At 26.1% G+C, this 20320-nt stretch overlaps 2 protein-coding genes across 3 annotated transcripts in view; one reads left to right on the plus strand and one right to left on the minus strand.

The window, feature by feature from the left end:
- LOC107455100 (tetratricopeptide repeat protein 39B) overlaps positions 1–8693 on the plus strand; it is a 28358-nt gene extending 19665 nt beyond the window's left edge. The window contains exons 17-19 of one of the 2 annotated variants that reach the window (XM_087167744.1): positions 1902–2019; positions 4539–4655; positions 7189–8172. In XM_087167744.1, the coding sequence (XP_087023870.1) occupies positions 1902–2019; positions 4539–4655; positions 7189–7447 (494 nt within the window). In that variant the 3' untranslated portion in view covers positions 7448–8172. Of the gene's footprint in view, positions 1–1901; positions 2020–4538; positions 4656–7188 lie in introns of both variants that reach the window. The other variant, XM_016072542.4, reaches the window with a different exon arrangement.
- A 10136-nt stretch (positions 8694–18829) lies between these two features.
- LOC107455096 (zinc finger protein 474) overlaps positions 18830–20320 on the minus strand; it is a 30081-nt gene continuing 28590 nt past the window's right edge. Inside the window, exon 7 of the mRNA XM_016072538.4 lies at positions 18830–19025. Coding sequence (XP_015928024.1) covers positions 19004–19025 — 22 coding nt within the window. The 3' untranslated portion in view covers positions 18830–19003. The remainder of the gene's footprint in view (positions 19026–20320) is intronic.

The following is a 20320-nucleotide window of genomic DNA, read 5'->3' on the forward strand; positions in this document are numbered from 1 at the left end:
TGGATATCATTGTAAGACGGCCAGTGACTGAGTGGTAGCGCTTCACGCTGTGTTGCACAGGTCCCTGGTTCAATACTGAGGCCGGGCAAGGTTGACTCAGCCTCCAAGTTTGACTCTCCTCAGTGGGTCGATAAATGAGTACCAAGCATGCTTGGGAACTAAACACTGGGGGTTCCGCTTTCGGCTGACCACCTGACCGAAACATCTGCTAATGCACCCCAGAGCCCAAAGTCAAGAAAACTGAGATGGGCACAGTAGGCCTTAGCCCTCTATGGGCTGTCGCTCCACTGAGTTTAGTAGTTTAGGATATCATTGTAATTCCGAATCTCGATCTTTTATCTTTTCTTTTGCACTTACTTCAACTGATTTTCTCATGGTTTTTAAAATTCCAATGTTATTACGACACTCAAAATTCAATTTGTGTATTTATTATTATCGTTTGTTTTACGACGATACTACTGTTTTTTTTCGATTGATTTTTCCACAGTTTTTGCTACTTGATATCCGCATTGTTTTTTAAATCGTGATATTTTCATACAAACTAGAAATTCTAATCACATATTTATTTGTGTAATTGCTTTTTCACAGGCTTGATTTAAATTTTTTTTGCAGTTATTGGTGTTGATTTTCACATGATTTCTTAAAATACAGATATTACTATGATACAGAAAATTCAAATAGTGCAACTGAATATTCATAATCTGATGCAATAATTCTATTGTTTTTCTATTAATTTTTCAGCAGTTGTCACTGTTAAATTTTGAATATTTTTAAAATCTCAATATTTTAAATACAGTATTATTAATTACAACATGTGAATCTTGAAACATGCATTTGATTAACTTCTTTTTGACGTGCTCGATTTGTTCGATTTTGTAGCAAATACTTGTGGTCTTATCATCAATATTTTTTCAGTTATTGCTGTAGATTTTACAAACTTTAAAATCTGTTTTTTTTTTTTTTTTTTTTTTTTTTTAAATGTTTTTTTTGTCTGTAAAAATGAGTGTCTTTTCTTTATTTTTAATGTACAAAAAAGAAAAAAAAATAAGCACTAAAGAAAAAAAACATTGAAAAAAATTCAGATAATTTCTTTTTTCAGGAATCATATCTCTGTCCTATAAATAAAAAAAAAATACACTAACAATTATCATGTCTGAGTTTGATGCTTTGGTTCATCAGTGAAAAACAGAGTATTGTTATTAAGTACTAATTGACATACTTTGGAGTCTGGTGTAGGGCTCATTTTTTTTTAAAGTTCTTACTCCTTGAAAACTTTCTTCCTGCATTCTTTTTAATTTCCTAAAACATTTTTCCTCTTTGATTCTTATTTTTATTAATTTTTTAAGTATTGAGATTGTTTTATTCTTTTTAATTTTCAAAGTTGGTCTATTGTACTGTCACTTAATTTTTGTGCATCTGCCATTTGGCCACACTAGGCATATATTTTGCATTCACTCTCATAACTCAGTATGATTGTGATTGAAAATAGTTTTTAAACTTAAAATCAAGAACGTTGAATATCTAAGTGAAATTTCCCTAAGAAATAATTCAAATGCAGAAGGCTAGTTTGGTTAAAATAATTAATTCAAAACTCTCTCTCTCTATATATATATATTAAAAAAAGCATTAGTTTTATCACAGTTAAAAACTTGTTGCAGCAGGAATCATTGTTTAACACTTAGCTGGCAAAATCAGTTTTAGTTGTATTGCAAAGTATTGGTCATTTAATTAGATAAAATTTATTTCAAACTTCATCTTGTAAAATACTCATAAATCAAGTTTCTTGTGAAGTTTCAAAATTAATGACAATGCGCTTTTTAAAATGTTTAACTTAACTAATTTAGTGAATTTTGTGTGTTTCTACTTATTATCTCTATTTTTTTGTAATTATATTTATCTAGATATAGCGGATGCACCACTTGATGATTACTGTTTAATATTGCTACTCAGAGGTGTATGTTATACTAATTTGGGACGCATCAATCAAGCTGAAGATTGTTTCCGTGAAGTCATTGCTTGGTACGATTTTAAACGACTTTATTTTTAAATAATTTGAATGAAGTAATTATTGATAATTAGCTTTATTGCTATTGTGAGTATTTGTTATTTTCACATGCAATATCATAGAACTACTCATCTTATTTCATTTGTGTTTTTATAAGTAGCTTACATTCTTTTTAGTAGGGTTCCCTATTTCATAGACTTCTTCATTAAAATGTAAGATATGAAAGTCCCATTTGCTATTTGATGCATGCAATGTTATTTTATTGCCCATTATACTAACTGTCCGAAAAATAACCTAGAATTTGAAATATCAACTAAAGAAAAAATGAAGGTGATAGAATTACATGCTTTGCTATTGTTCTTAAGAAACTAGGTAATTTTTTAGTTTCAAATTTAGTTACACATAATTGAACAAAAGTTCTGATAATATTAAAAGACAACAGAAAGAAATTTTTTCTAAATAACTACCATATGCAGCAAAGCCTGACCAAGTTTAAGGGCATTAATTTAGACATGACACTCTTGCAAATACTGTTTCAGTTGGAACAATGGTGTTAGTAGTCATCAATTCCATCTGCTGACAATCTTAGTATCTACTTTTGAAATTTAACAAGAAAAAATTTTTGGTTTCTTAAACAAAACACTGTAAATTGTATATTTAAATATCCATCGTTCTTTCTTTTACTTATTTTTCAAATCATAGGTTATTTTTGGCACACCTGGTACTATGAAACTTTCCATAATAGCATTTGAAATTAAATGTTTTCTTTCCTAAATGAAGTATTTATAGAGAAGTATTTTACCTAGTTTTAAAATTACAGAAAGAAATTTATCTACCTGAAAGGAATTATTTACAATTGAATTTTTAGAACCTTTATTTTATATATATTACCTCACTATAGTATAATTTAAGTCTTCTGTTTAAGTCAGCATGAGTCCTTATATTGAGTGTTGGGTTAAATAAAAATTCGGATTAAAATACTTTATAAAACTACTTAAGTATTATAGTCCTTAGTTAAGATGCACGTAATTTACCACTGAAAACTAGAGTATGATTTGCAAATTAACGAATAAAAATAAAAGCACCAACACACTTCAATTAGTATAATCTAGAAACAATGTACAGGTGTTTATTTCTGTAACTTGGCTAAAAGCTAAATCTGTAGATTATGTTGCAAAAGTTTAAAAACTTTAATACAATTTGATCAATTTCTCATCTATTACAAGAGAATTTAATTACAAGAGAAATCTAGGATCGGTTCAACCATGTATCTTTTAAAATATTCACTCTAAAATATAGTTCCATCAGTTGACCAGAGTCCATCAGTAGTCTACTGATCTTGACTGAAAACTGTCTCAATTAAATTACAATTATTGCAATAATGAAAACCAGTTTTTTTTTTAAAAAAATTTAATGTGTATATTAAAATAAAATACCTTGAATAAAATTTATTTTAAAATTATTAATAGCTAATTTATTATTGATGTAACTAATTTATAAATCCCATTTGTTTTATTAGATTCTGATAGCTATGTAATTACTGTCATGTTTCATTAGATTTTGACACCTGTGTAATTACTGGCAGTTTTAAATTTGAGATTAATTACATAAATAAATTAGTTGATAATAACTTTATTATAAATTTTAATCAGTGTTTTCCACAATTGGAGTATTTAATAAGAATTGTGCACAGATTTCTCTCAGCTTCTTATTATAAAGATTTATATTAGTAAAATTAATGTTGATAAAAGTATAAAAATGTTTGTTGCAATGTTTGTTTAAAAATATCTTGTTGAAACAGATTTTATTAATTTCCATGCTTTGAAAATTTAATTTCTATTTTTGTAATATTTTTTTAATGTTTTTAAGCTATATTTAATGTCCATTATTTTTTATTATCTTTTTCAAACTTTTCTCATACTCTAAAAATGATGATAATAAGTATAAACTTATGAATCACAAAGTTGTCGGTTGATTTTGATTTACTTATTAAAATAAAGTTTTAAGAAATTTTGTTTTGAAAGAAAATTTTAACTTCCTTTCCAAATAATAGTTTTTTCCTAGATAAGGAAAAAGAATGTTGGATATCTTTCTACAAAAATTAACCATTTATATTTAACTGAATATATTTAACTAAAAACCAGAAAGTTTTTGGAAGTAGAGAAAAATTCCTAATTTCTAAAGAAGTATTATGATTGTGAAAATTTGATCATTCAAAAAAGAAGAAGAAAAAAACTATTTAGTGAAGGATTAACATTATATATTATTAGACTATATTACATGTTATTTTTTAAAATCTTATTTTTGACCTTTTTTATGAACTTTTTCAAACAAAATTTGAATTTGCTGCATTTTGACCTTGAAAGAATAATAAAAATACTTAAATATAAGAAATGATTATTTTTTGCTATATATGAATGAATAAAGCTAAACAATACAGTAAAACCTATAATTTCATTTCAAAAGTCATTCAAGATTTTTGGGTTGTTTAATTTTATTTTTTTTTGATCCTAAACAATTGCAAATATTTCAGTGAAAAGCGAGTTAAAGATGATATGTATTTGATACCTTTCACTATGACTGAATTAGCATTGATCAAGTTAAAGCAGGGAGATGGTGTAACTGCTAAAGAACTTTTGGAACCAGCTCGGTATGTTGCTTAATATGCTAAATTTATTGTTGTAACTTTCATACCTGTTTGTTCTTTTTGTTATTATTATCTTTCTCTAAATAATATTCTTTAATAAATTTATGTTTTTGTGCATAAATTTATAGATATTTTTTAAACGCAATGATAACCCATTATTGTTGTGTGTTATTCAGGATCTCCTAGTGCTTAAAAAATTTCAACATTTTTATACATGCCCTGCTTAGCATGTAGGATTAAAGAATGCATGTCTGATTGAAACTTTTACATGCTCCAACATCTTTTGTTAATGCCTATAAATTAAAATACATGAATGTACCAGTTATTAATATATGTTGAAAAGATAACATCATTGTATTTATTTCAGTATAAATCAGAAATATCAAGCATTGTTAACTGGGAATTATTTAACATGAATAGGTATTGAAAGAGTAAATGCAGAATGCTATTAGCAAAGTAGTACTATCAGACAGGGTCTAATTAGCCAATTTAAATTATGATTAAAATCACAATTTAAACCACTTGGATTTTTTTAAAAAAGCATCATCCCTGATTTAAATAAAAAATTTTTTTTTTATCTGACATGTAAGTAGTTATTATTTTTGAGTAAAATTTAATACAACTTAAACCTATTTATCATTTACATAAAATCTGTATTTATAAGTTTATGTATTTCTGGAAGGAAAGGAAACCATTTTCAAATTTCTATGTTCAGCGGCAACATGCCATTTACTTGCCCACTTTTGATCTTGTCCTGTTTCTGTTACACATGCACTTTCAATGGATTCATATTATGTAAAATCAATCAATGGCCGTTGCTATCATATCACAGATTTTTATGATAAATGTTTGTTAAAAGTATGCTATTAAAAAAAAAAACTTTTTTGACCAAAGCTAAGGCTGGGGGACCATTTTAAAATTTAATCCGATTTAACGAAATGGCATCATTAAGCAGTGGTTCACCTCTAAATTCTTTTCAGTTTTTATTTATTTTTGTGCCATTGAAAAGATGTAAGTAGAAGTTCCACTGTTAAGATATTGAAATACTGGAAATGTGCATAAAAAGTTTTAAAACATTTCTATTAAAACCATTTTTTGAGAAAAATTTGAAGTACATCTGTATGATGATCAAATATTTCGCACAAAAGATTTATTTCATTTGCCTAAAGTCACATACTAAGAATATGTACTTTATACATTATGATTGTGGAGACTAATAGAATTTACAACTAGATTAGAAAAGCTAAATCAGAATTCTTGTTGAAATTCAAGGAAATAAATAATTTTTTTCTAATCATTGGATAAAAACAGATTGTTGATAAAGTCTGTTTCAGATTGTAATGAATTTGTTTTAGTTTTTTAAAGATTTCAAAACAATACCTGGTATAATGGTTATTTCTATAAAGGTATTCTATAAAGGTATTCCATAAAGGTATTCTTTTATAATGCTAAAATGTTGGGCTTCATTTTGATTTGCACCAAGCTTATGTGCAAATCAAAATGAAGCCCAACATTAGTCCTTTTTGCATTATATTACAGATTTATGAAAATTTTGCAATAAATGACAGTTTTTATGAGAATTTTGTTTTAAAGTAGCTTATCTTATTGTAAAATATTATTGAAATTAAAAATAAAGCTGTAAAATTTTGTGAACTTTGTACTTTTAGAGTTTTCCCTTGGAGTAAAAAAGAGCTCTCACTTAGCATCGTAAATATTTATCAAAATGTGTAATTTTATATAATTACTGAATTTTATCCTCACCAATTTTTAAATTACCCACTCATGTTATTTTATGAGTATATTTGAAAAAGTAATTCTCTCAATATCAAAACATGAGAAAAAAAATTGTAGTTTATAAAAATGAAGGTATGCTAAAATGCAATTCTTGTGAATTTTTTTCTTTCTTCCTTTTTTTTTAAAGTAAACTAACAAAAAATGATTAATTGATAAACAGCTAGAAAGCTTTTTTCTATAATTTAAACTGAAAATTATGAGAAAATAAACATTTAAAAGTGAATTTTTTTAAAAAAAAGGTATTTGTTTTAAAATTACTTAAAAAATGTTATTAATATCCCCCCCCCCCTCTCAAAAAAAATTATAAAAATTGAATCATTTGAGAATAATTCTAACAAAGTAAATATTTGTAATAGCTATCAGAATAATTTTTTTTTTTACACAGATAACTTTGCCAATGTGTAACTATTATTCAAGCAGCAGTGAATAGATTTTTTTTGAAAATGCAATCTGAATAAAAAGGCAGTGTTTTTAAGGGATGGTGGCTTTTAAAAAAAAAGAGGGCACATTTATTGGAATCGTAGAGCAAGTAGTCAGACCGCCCTTCAAAAAACGCTTAGGGAGAACCCTAGTACTTTGTTTTCATTCAAAACTGCTTTATGAAAAATATAAATCTAAGAAATTTAAAGAAAATTAATTTTAACATTTTTGATACAAAACATTTTGATTTAATAGCATGTGTATTTAATTGAAGCCATATTAAGCATGTGATAGATAATTAATGTTTTTTTCTTTTTCATAGGCACAACTATCGTGGTTATCCCCTCGAAACCATCCTCCATTTCAGAGTTCACTCAATTCTGCGCCAGCTGCGTGCCAAAGGTCATGTGATTCCTACTCCTTCACCAAAATCTACACCTCTTCATTCACCTGATCCCTCTCCTAATCGTAATGGAGAGATACCAGAATTCCCTTATTTGAGAGAGAGTCCTACTATGCAGCCCAAACGAAATTTGCTGCACCCCCCAGCTGACCTGGGCTCTTGTGTTTCACTCCCATGAGTCTTTCGTTTTTGGATTTATGTTTATTTATTAAACAGCTAAAGTACTCTTATGTTTTCCTGAGATATATGTTTATTTTGATGAAATCACGTCTTAGTTTAAAAAGTTGCATTTCCCAATCCTTTGTTTTTGTCACAAGTTAATACACTGAATGTTATATGTTTAAATATTGTTTGTGTATTGTTATATAAATGTTCTAAGATATGTTGATTTTAAATTTATAGTTTATTGTATCAATAGATATGAGTGTCAATACAGATCTTTATAGATATGTTAAGTTCATTGAGATTCTATTACCTTTTTTAATTGTGTATATAATTTGCTTTCATTCAATACCTAAAGTTTAAGAACTGCCTTTTTGTTTCTTAGCGTTATATTTTACAGCTTTAACTCGGTCTATTAATTAAGAGTTTATTTTTTATTTATAACACACTTTCATGAGCTAATTTTGAATTTCACCAAAAATTCACAACATAATTCGAATTAAAAATGCAATGTTTTTGGTTAGATTATAAAATTTATTATTTAAATGCATTAATCTGAATTACAGATTTCATCTAGTGGTAAATTCTCAATCTGTAAATGTTACATGTTGTGTTAATCATTCTGTATGCAGTTATTACCTAAGTTGCTCATTTTTTTGTGTGTAGTTTTTTGCATTTATAGTTCTGTGATATTTTATCACTAATTGTTTATAGTTTAATAAAATAAAGCAAAGAAAAACATTTTAACCACTCATATTTAAATTTATTTAGTATAGTCATTTATGGCATGTTTTATTTATTGTGATTTTAATAGTAATTAAACAGGTTATGCCTCCATTCCAGGCTTTTAATATTCTTTATTGCATAATTTGATCAATAGATACAAAATTGAAACAAACATTTCAGTTGTAATAATCAGAATCTCTAGTGCAAGTAAATAAGACCCTAGTTATTCATATGTAGACAGCACAAAAAATTTCTTGTACTGAAATAATTACTTTCACAATTCATGGGCGTATATTTCAACTAAAATATCCCTCTATGACTTATCATGCCTTAAGACTTCTTATTTACTTAAACATAACTTGTGTTTGTTGTTATGGAACTTTCGACTATGCGCTAAGTACGGAAATTTATTTTCAGGATCAATACTACAATTGTCGATTTGTTCAATCTGATTTCAAAAGGAAACACAATCTCTGATACCTGTTAAACTGTCGAAGCTTTCTTCTTTAATTCATTTGCTAGTTGTAATTTACTTTCATTGATAATAGTAATCAAAATATCTTCAAATTTAGTCATTTTTATATAATTTACTATTTTAAAGATTTCCATCAAACCATGTATTTTAATATTTTTAAGTATATTTTCACATAATTTACCAGTTTTAATTTTGAAATGTTCATTTTTAATAAATCATTCTAACATGCTAAACAAAATTTAAAATGTCTTGTCAAAATTGCCAAAATGTTTGTCCTTTAAATTTTTAAAAGAATAGTGAAACAAATGTTTCATGTAATTGAAATTTTATTACTTATATTTCTATAAAATAAAAGTTCTCAATTATCATTTGATAAATTTTCCAAATTTAGCAATAGATGAGAAATAATATACTTATGCTATAATAAATAATATAGTCCTCCATAGACTTTCAAGCATTTGTTTATTCTTATCTTAAATGCTTCAGGTATCTGCTCTCTAGGCACTCAACTCTTAATTTTCCCCATGCTTTGATCAAGAGAGCCATTTTGATAAATACAAACTTATATTAACTGGGGCTCTGATTTTAGACCAACCATACTAAAAAGTAAAAAAAGGTACAAATCTGTTAAATTTGGGTACTGTCTCTATGTATGATGAAATCAGGTCAGGAATATTGTGGCATCTTAAATATAATCTTACTCTGAAATTTTCTAAAATTTCTTTTTTTCTCCTCTTTTTTTTTTCCTGCTTGCGCAGTAATATTTCTTTCAACATTAAATATTTTGCTCTCCTATACAAATTTTCCAAAATCTTCATTTAATATGTAAGTCCTCTATTAACATATTAAAATTTTTTTAAAAAAAAAGTTACTGCAGAACTGGAAATAAACTTTTAGCTCACTGTTATTTTGCTTTATTTACAATTATTTTATAAACAATATTGGGTGAAAATTGTCTAGTGCATTTTTAGATTTTTCATATTTATGTACCTAAACTATTTGTTTGTTGATTAATAAGTTTATTAATTGGATTTGAATTAATAAGTTTATTAATAGTTAGACTTTAGTGAATTCAGATCTTTATGTATAAGATTAACATATTCTTAAATTAGTTTTGGTTCTAAGTAGTTTATTCTTTAAAAATTACTGTTTTATACTTACATATTTAAAATTGCCTTAAATACAGATTACTATGTATAAGAATATTTGTATTAGATGCGAATATAGAAAGACTAGAAAATAGATTTTTTGTAATACATAAAACTTTAATAAGCTGAAAAGAAACAAGTAATAGTTATGACATTTTGCAAGTACACCTAATTTATTTATTTACATGATATATGGAGTTAAAGATATTAAAATCTGCTATCCTCAAAAATAAAATTTTTGTGACATAGTAATCTTTACCTCCAATATATATAATATATAACTGACTGTAAACTAGATTTTTTTCTAAACATCTCTTTGCAGTGTAAGTTATTCTTATATTGAGTAGCTGACAGACATATTTTTGGGCATGTAAAATTCTATTTTTAACATTTTGAATGAAATTTATTGAGATATAAGCTAGAATAATTGTAATTTTATTTAAATCTAGGAAAATTATTACTTTAGAGAAAAAATCTTATTTGTTTTAAGCTTGCTTTAAATATTTTCTGGTAACTTCTTACTTCAAAATGTTACAATATTTTGTTTTATATTAATTGTGTTTTAATTTATAGTATGTGTGGAAAAATGTTAGCTAGTTATACATTTATATTAATCTGGTTTTAAACCTATTTTAAAATGGATGTATGTATTTTAAAATCAATGTGAATAGCATTTGGTTTTGCTTTTTCTATATATATAGTAGTATTCCAAAGATTTACTTTTTTGTTATGTAAAAAATGGTACAGTACCCTTATATATTATCTCGTATGTGCATTTCCATTTTTTTTCTTTTTGAAAATGTAATGTGCAGCAATGCTAACAAAAAGGATTACTTTTACATAACTAAGTATTTTATCTGTCACTTTAAACTTTTTTGTCTTAATTTCTTATTTGTTTTGAGACTATGTTGTTAAATAGTGATGCTTAGTTTCATGCAGTGTAAGAGCTGTTTCTGTTTTTTTCTTTGTGTTACTTCTGGATGTTTCAGTTTAACATTTTGCATGTTGGTCATGTTTCTATTCTTCCCTCAAATTTTTATCCTCATTTATGGTCTACAATTTTAATTTTAGTGCTTGGTTACACAGTGTAATCAAATGCTCATTACTAAATAATCAGGGTCAACAAGCTAAATATTTTTACATGCCCTACTGTGCATGCTAATTGACAAAACACTTTGTCAAACAAAACTTTTGCTTTATGCTTAATTTTTTTTTAAATACTTATTATTGAAAACATATCACTGTATTTGCAATAAAATTGACAGCATTGTTCAAGAAAGAAAAAGAACCACCCTAAATGACTTTTGATCTAATGATCTGATCTTCACACTTTAATACTCAATCTTGATGGCTCAAGGAGGTGATCTCTTATGTACATCATATATACTATCTAATAAGTGCAGACGATATTTCAAGTTGAGAAATCAAAAAAACAAAATTGTACTTTCTCTGAATAAACTTAAATTTTTTTCGACGGATTCAGATTTCGATCCCCATACTATAGACGGTAGCTGCAATCTGAGATATATGGTCCCAATAGTTTGGTCAGGTGAGCGTTTCAAAGTTTGGACCCCTTAATGCTTGATGTTAACTTTATTTTTTACGTATTTCATTTTATCTTGAAAACTTTTCAAGCAAATTGAAAAATATTTGCACACCATTCTAAAATTCTATATCCAAAGATAATTCCACTCAAAAAATAAATTTCTTATTTTTTATTATTTTATTTGATAATGGTTGAAAAATTTTTGAAATGTAAGTCATACAGTTTTTGCATCATTTTAAAGAACATAATTTATCATGTCAAAATACAAAATTTGCATGAAAAGTTCCGAAAAAATTGCTTATTCGAAATAGTCAGATATTTAAAATTGGATTTCTCAGGAACTATTTGACTGATTTTGCTTAAATGTTATATTTTGCCATGTAAAATTTTATTCTTTAAAATGATGCAAAAAATTTTTACTTTACGATTCAAAATTTTTCCGACCGTTATTTAAAAAAAATTATAAATATTTACTAAAAGTTATTTTTTGCATGGAATCTTCTTTGGATAAACGAATTTGATAATTGTGTGCAAAAATTTTTCAATTTGTTTAGAAAGTGGATAAATGAGTGAAAGTCGCTCCTGAGAAATAAAATTTGAATATTCAGAAATTATATTCAATTGATATCGTTGAAATTTAGTATCTTACTATATAAAATTACGTTCTTTAAAAGTGGTAAAAATTATATACCTTACTTATAAATTTCTATTTGTATTGCATTTCAAAACTTATCCTTCTAAAATTAAATAAAATAATAAAAAATTATAAATAATTATTAATAATTATTTTTAGCATGAAATTATTTTGGGATAAATGAGTTTTATAGTTGTGTGCCAAAATTTTTCAATTGACTGTAAAAGAGTGCTCTTGAGATATAGCAAAATATGTAAGTTAGAAATTAACGTTAAGGTGTCAAAACTTTGGAGCGCTCTCCTGATCAAATTATTGGGACCATATTTCTCAGATTGCAGTTAGCTCCTTTATTTTTGGAGTCAAAAATCCAAATCCGTTAAAAAAAAGTGTATTCAAATAAAGTACCTTTTGCGTGTCTGATTTCGTAGCTTAAAATATTCTCTTCCTTTATTAAAGAGCATATTTGAAGTCACCCCCTTGTGGTATGGTTCCTGTGTATGATGGAAAGAAACAACATTTAAGGGTACAGTAACAAAGAATGTTCTTTAAATGGCTTTGCACTAACTGTTTGCCCCAACCACTGCTGGGATTGGATAGGCAAAGGAATGCTTTCTCTTTTTATTTTTGGTTGACCTTTTTGCTGCATTTTCTTCCTCCTAAAAATAATATACAATTTATTAAGATATTTCTTTTGGGAATTCATTTATGTCACCTATGTTGATTATATCTGCTTGCACATTTTGATTTAGTACAAAGTAATAAAACAGGTTGGCGTGTGATAGTGTACCCAACCAGTTCAAGTGACTTAGCCTCTGACTGTCACTTTGCTTCTTATGTGCATACACTGACTCTTAGTACAAATGATATTCTGCTGCATCTGAGTATGTTGCTTTCCCTGTAAGTTGTTTTTCTGGTATAGCATCCCATTCTCACCATTCCCCTTTGTTCATTATGTTTCCAAAAAGCTAGACTTCTTCTCCTTTCTATTCGTTATGCATGATCAAGTTTCATTAAGTGTTTGAAATCGATCTTAATTAAGAGTTACAAAAATAAAGCTTTTGTTTGCAATGCTACTTAAACTTTTATGATCATTATTTATTTATGCACAGTTATTTTTATGCGGGTAAACTCTTTTTAATGAAACTAAACATAAATAGGGAATTAATAAAATAATAAGTTTTGTTTAATTAATACTTATTTATATTATAATTGTTTATAACCAATTAGTAACATTCTGATCTTGTGAAATATAATCACTTTTTTTTTCATTTTCCTTATCTTTTTGGTGGTGTTTATCGCCATGTAACATTGTGGCAATTTTAATCAAAATTTGAGGGGACATTTAATCAGTTAAGGTATTTCTGATTAAATATTTACACACCTAGTTACAAAATACATACCAGATCGGAATTCTTATATGATCAGGGCATGTCAAGCAATAAAATTTTCGAGCCCTGCTTTGAAGTATGTCTAAATTGACAATAAAATAATTTGAATTAGCACTTTATTTTGTGTAACCTATGTTAAAAATGATAGATATGCTGTAAGAACTAATTTATGAGCTTAAAATTATGAACATCGACGTAGTATACCAAAGATTTTTCTATGTATCGCATAATATGAAAGTCGTTTTGTAGATATTATAATTCCAAGAGGAAAAAGTTTATTAAATTAGTTAAAAGTATTAGAGTGTCAGACTTTTTACATTCTCAGATTAGTACAAAAAAATTCGATTGGCAGTAACGTTCTTTGGGGGCTTTATTATAAAAGAAGCTCTGATTAAAACTAACCATATTTGATTTTAGGGAAACTATTATACAGTATTTTGTTAAAATATATCTATATATTTTGCTGATTGATTGGCGATATGGAGAGCTAAAACTCTGGTAATTTTTTGGGTATTTGAATAAATGTAACATTTCATTAAGAACAATCAATTTTAGAGAAAGTTTCTTTATAAACAATTCAAATGAATTAAAGGTATTTAAGAACTTTAAAATGATTATGATATTTGTATGTATGTAAAAACTATTTTATAAATCAATTGATAAAAATTTCTGGATATTTAATTAAAAACTTTATTGGATGCAAGTATTATTTTTAAACATATTAACTTATCTATTTTAATTAATAAAAATTTCTCCCAATAAAAGAAATATCTACATTAGTATAAATATGTAAAGCTTAAATATTTTCATGTCAGTAATAAATTGTTGATTACTTTAAAAAATATATTTTGTGCAAAAATGTTATCGGCTATTCTCGATTCACATTTCAAATCCTTAACAACTGTATTAAATGTTAGGTAATTATTCTAGCTAACAAATAGTCAATTATTCAATTCTTAGCAAATATAAAAAGTTATTTGTTGACTTTTTTAAAGTGTTCAGTTGCCTTCTTTTAATAAAACTAGTGATGAAATATAAAGCTAAAATCAGTATATTGAACTTACTATTTTGCTATTACCATATTACTAGTATTGATTCTTACTATTTTCTTATTATTATTCAAAATTTTTCACAACTAAAGAGAATATGAATGTGTTGAAATCATCAGAAATTTATTCTATAATCTTTTTTTTTTGTTGATAATTTGATCTTTGAGTAGTGAAGTTAATAGTAAAAACTATTTTTAATGATTTATACCAATAAGAAAACCTTTCCATAAATTGCATGAAAATTGAAATGCGATTTTGCTTTATTCTGCAGGTTTTATTGATGAAGAATCTGAATCAAGTTGTGCAATATGTTAATAGAGAAATGAGTTCATTGAAAAAGAAATCTTTCTATTATATATAAAAGAACTGTGATGTAAAAATTGTAAATGAGTAAATATATTTTGAAATATTTCAAACTTAATCTTTGGATTTTAGTAGCTTATTTATTATAAATTTTTTAATCATCTGTTTCTGAGCTTGATTCTTATTATTTACAAATATAGTCTGTAACAATTCTTTTTTACATAAAATTTTGCTTGTTTTGTAAATAGATTTATTCCTTGCTCATTATTATGAACAAATGTGTATTTTTCTCTTGTCAGTGTAATTATTCTTGTAAATTTAGTTTTGTTTGAAAATTCAGAGCTGAATGGTATTTATTAAAAGCATCATAAGTATAGTCTTTTGTAAATCTTTTCATTGACATTATTTTCTTACATTAAATTTTCACTTTTTTAAATTTTATGTAAACTTTCCTAGCAAATTTTACAGAACTTTGCTCACTACTTGAATGATATGGGATTCAAATTGTTCAAAAACTGGTACCCTTAAAAATCTCCCCTCTTCGTATAATGAGCAAAAAAAAAAAAAAAAAAAGTATCACACTCAATAACTTGCATTTTAATGGTTGGGTTTTCACATACTAAGAATTAATCTTAATGGTTTCAGGGGGTGACCTTAATAGTGCTAATTTTGTAGTGCTAACTATTAAGTTACAAAATTGGACAGAAAAATGTACTTTCTCTAAATAAACATATATTTTCTTTTACATATTTCGATTCTTAACCTTCAAAATAAATAGGGGGTAGCTGCAATCTGGGAAATATGGTCCCCATAGTTTGATCAGGAAAGCGCTCTAAAGTTCGGACCCCTTAATTTTAATTTCACTTTTTGTGTTTTAAGCCATATTTTTAAAACTAATAAAGCAATTATAATAAAAAATTACACCCACTCATAAAACCCGTTTACCCAAAGATAAATAATCATTAAAAATTATTTTTTGCATGAAATTATTATTTATTTTAATAGTGGATGAAAAAATTTTGAACTTTGAGGCATAAATTTTTTAATACTATATTAGTCGAAGTATTTTTCTATCGCAAAATTCAAAGTTTCAGCAGTTTTTATTTAGTAGAAGCCGAGAAAAATGAAAATTAATTACTTTTAAAAAAATAATTTAATGGGGCGATTAATAATTAAATGTAGAGAACTTACGAAAAACTTAACTAATGCGCGCATAGTGTAAAATTTCATTAATATTTTTTTTGCTAATAACAGATTGCTAATCATTATTTTTTTAAATTATAAAATATAATGTTAGTCTTTTTTTAAATTATAAAATATGGTCTTTTTTAGTCGTCTGAAAATTTATTCATAATTTAATGAAGAGATTTGAATAAAAATTTTATTGAATAAAGTCGTTTTATTCAGCGAATGTCAAGTTTTATAAAAGCATGTTTCTGATAGAATGAGATTATACATCAGCTTTTTTTTAAATTTTATTTTTTAGTTTGTTCTTTCAATAATGTACAAACGTATGCATAGATTTCGAATAATATGTTTATCAATATCTACTTCATATAGTTTATAATTAATACGAATCGTAGTCAACGTTTTTAAACATCTTAAAATTCCTCAACATTTTATATATCGTCTTAATCTTAAAATAAATTTTTTACCTGCTATTTAGTTAAATTTTAACACATCTCAAAATCTTATTCTTTACCCTACTACACTTATATTATTTTTCCATTAATACACCAATTGTCTTAGTACTTTAATTTAGGTTTTCCTTTAAAGTAAAATTCTATTTTAAATTATTGTCTAGTTTTTCATTAAAAGAAAACTTAGAATTATTGCCAGCTAGCTGAGAATTGAATCTTTTTAGGAAATTCAAAATATTCTGCTGATCACAAAATTATTCAATGCAAAATAGCTATTTACTAAGCACCTTATTTTTCAAAAAAATGAAAATTAATTTTTTTAGTTATTTATAATGAAGAGTTGATGCATATATGTGCGCAGCAAAAGATACAACAGTTCGCTTTGTTTTTTAAATGAACAAAAAATCATGGACATAAAATTTTATTTTGACGTTCAAACTTATTCTCACCTACTAACTTTAAGAAAGTAGCCCTTTTAAAAAGGATAATGTTGAAAAAATTTGCTTAAAAAGAGAAAATTATTATTAAAAAGAAAGTTATGAGAAAATTATTATTAAAAAGAGAAAGTTATGAGAAAATTATTTCTCAACTTTAGCACAATTTCAAAAAAATATTGTTATATCAGAAAAGGCTGGATATGCATTATTTTGTTAAACAGCAAATACTAAAAATATAAAATTGTGAAAAGATTCCAAAAGCATGCTATTTTTAGAATCATCTCAAAAAATTGTTCTTTGTAACTTTAGAATTTCCATAATGCTAAAATGAGATATATTTAGAGATTTTTGGATAACTTATTTTATAGATGCTATTGGCATGTTTAGCAAATAGTTTTAATATACTTTTTTTGGAAATTATAAATAGAAATTGATCTTTTATTTCACCACAAAAAGACAAGAATGTTAATGTTTCTTTTATGCTCAATTGAAACATGACAATGATTTAATTAACCCCTGTGACAATGAAACATGACAGTGATTTAATTGAAATCTGTTTGGACATAATATTTAATTGCTTGAAATAGTCAGAAACAATAAGTTTATTAAAATTATTAGAAATTAAACTTATTATTTTATTTTGTTAAGAGCGGTAGGAAAAATGAGGAAAAGTAGTGAAAAGCCCCGTTTACCATCGTACTTACTATTCACACATTTAATTATCTAACTTGAGTTATTTAAGCAAAGAAATAAAATAAAAGGTAAAATATTAATACTATTGAAATATGTCCTTAGGTTTACACTAAAACATATCTAGAATAGATTTTGGATCGATGAATAAAAAATATAACTTCCAAAAATTTCGAATTCGGCGGACACGTTAACTTGTTCAAAATAATTGACTTGCAACTATTTAACTTCCAGGGGAGAGGGATCATTCCATTGTTTCATTCGACTTTTAAACTTTCACTTGTAGACAGAATTGTTTAATCTTATTCCTTCCAGAATTATTCCTTGCATCTTGGGGATAAATTTTCTCTTGATCAAAATTCTAACCACCCCTGCCACATCAGCTCACCTTGAAACCCGGGAATCTTGCTATGCTCGTATGAATGTCGATTCTTTTGTTAGTTTCATACCATCTCTCCATAGAATGTGGAAATTCATTTTGCCCTGATGTGCCTTTCCCGGCTATTGCGGTTTTTCTAGTTTTGTTTTATTAAATTTTCTATTTCACTCTTGTGGTACTGCGGTTTTTCCTTTTTTATTTTCCATTTTTATTTGATTTCTCAATTGCAACTTCATATTTTTGTTTGATATCACTTTTATTTTTCTTCATTCACGTCTTGCGAGTCTTAACAATGGTCGTTTATTTTCTTCATATTTTTTGAAGCTAATGAAGTTTTTACTATCAAGTATAATGGATCTTTCTTGATCATTATTTTGATCAGAATCTTACGTTGAAAGAAGCAAACATCTGTAAATTTATTATTTCAACAGGGTTTATGCGGTTCTTAAAACATATAAAAAACCGTGGCACTTATATTGAAATAAAGAAATTATGTTTAACTTTAAAATTAAAGTTTCAGAACAGTAAAGTTCAGAAGTTAAGATTTTGTTACCAAATATTTGAAGTTATATATTGAAATTGATTATTTAATACTGTGGTGAATATAACTGTAATAAAATACATTTATCTTCTTAGTTTGGCTGTCCCTATTACAGTTTCTTAAGGACCTTATCAATTCTGTTTAACAGGAGACTATCATATAAGATAAAAGTATGTAATGATGTAAAGAATCGTAAAATAAGTTTGTGATAAAAGCAATACAGCAATGAAATTATCGTAACAATATTTGGTGATCATAACTGTTGAACATGTTGAGCGACATTTTATGGTGAATTTACGAATATCTGTTTCAGAATGTATAAAAACATCAGGATGATTTTGCAAATTATATTTATCTAAAAATGAAAGGTTTAAAAAAAAATGAATCATACAATATTCTTAAACATACATTTTTCAATCTTTTTAAAATGACAAATTAATCATAAAATTGAATTTATTTATTTGAATTATGACAAATTAATCATAAAATTTTTTATTTACATATTATACAAAAAAATGGAATTTGAGGAGTGGATAAGCTCTGTGTCTACAAAGAGCAGATTCATTCATTTCTACCTGAGATAACCCTCCCCACTGACATTGAAGCTTCCAATATGCTATCTTCTAACATGGATCCTTCTAAAAAATATGAAACACAATGTATATATATATATATATATATATATATATATATATATATATATATATATATATATATCACATGCAATAAATAACATTTTAAGTAATTTTATTACTATTATAAGGAACCTTATAAAATAATAAACATTTCAATAATTTTTTTTAGTGTGTTGGCAATTTGCATTCGGAATATTGTTTTTGGACTTGACGTCTCTCGATATTTTGCACCTGAGTTGTTTGTCCCCCGTAAATATGCATTAATTACAAAATTTATAATGTATAGATGTCAATAATGTTGTGTACTAAGTATTTTTAAAATAGTAAGCCTTTTATTATGAGCCTGCTAAAAGAAAAAATATAGTTTTTTTTAAATTATTTTTTTAAAATCAAAAGTAAGAGCTGTAACCGAAATAAACTTTTTAATGCGTATAAATTCGGAGCATACGGGCCTGGGGACGAGCTTCTTTCTCCTTCCATCGGTCCTGAAAGGGTTAACGTCGGTTCGTATTCAGTAAAGTTTCAAAGGCCAAAGAATAGTTTTCATATAATCCAATGATTCTTATAAAAATAATTTGCTTTTAACTATAGCCTTTACTTTAGTAAAAATTTGAATCAATCAAACTACACAATCTTGTTGGATTCAATTTTATCTGTCATCCAAAGACCGTCAGACAGATACTATTTGTGTGAAAGTAAAAAAAAAAAAAGACTTAATTTAACATATGTATAGCAAAATTTGTACTGATAAAAATTAAGCACAAATTTGTTTTAGTAATTTGATCGGTATATCTCACTTTTGCATTAATGTATTTTTCTTGGGATTTATTGTATTTTAGGAAAGGGTATAAATACTATCCTTACCAAGAATGTTTGGAAATGAATAATTTTTCTAATTTTTTTGTTTATTAATTTTAGAAAGTTCAGTTAATTTGAAAGTTAATTTTATTAGAAAGAATCAAAAATATCAAGTGATCTAAATGAATTATAATGAGAATTATTAAGTGAATTACCATTAATTAGAATGGATCAATTTTCTTGCATATATATTTAGATTTTGAAGGTTTTGGGGTAATCCCCACCGACCCTACCCATTTATGGCAGATTATTCCCTTCTTTTCCCAATATTATCTTTACTCTTTTTCATCTTCACTACTTAATTGAGCAATTTTGAATTCGTTTTTTTTTTTTTCATTTTCTTTTTTTTCCATTTTAAAATCTGAAATGTGATATTTGCAAATCCCGCTGTCGTGCTGTAGTGTTTCTGCTATCAGATAAATTTTTACTTGATCCTTTGT

The sequence above is a fragment of the Parasteatoda tepidariorum genome, chromosome 7 (genome assembly GCF_982258835.1).
Source record: "Parasteatoda tepidariorum strain Cologne lab strain chromosome 7, Ptep-v5.0, whole genome shotgun sequence".
Taxonomy (NCBI): Eukaryota; Metazoa; Arthropoda; class Arachnida; order Araneae; family Theridiidae; genus Parasteatoda; species Parasteatoda tepidariorum.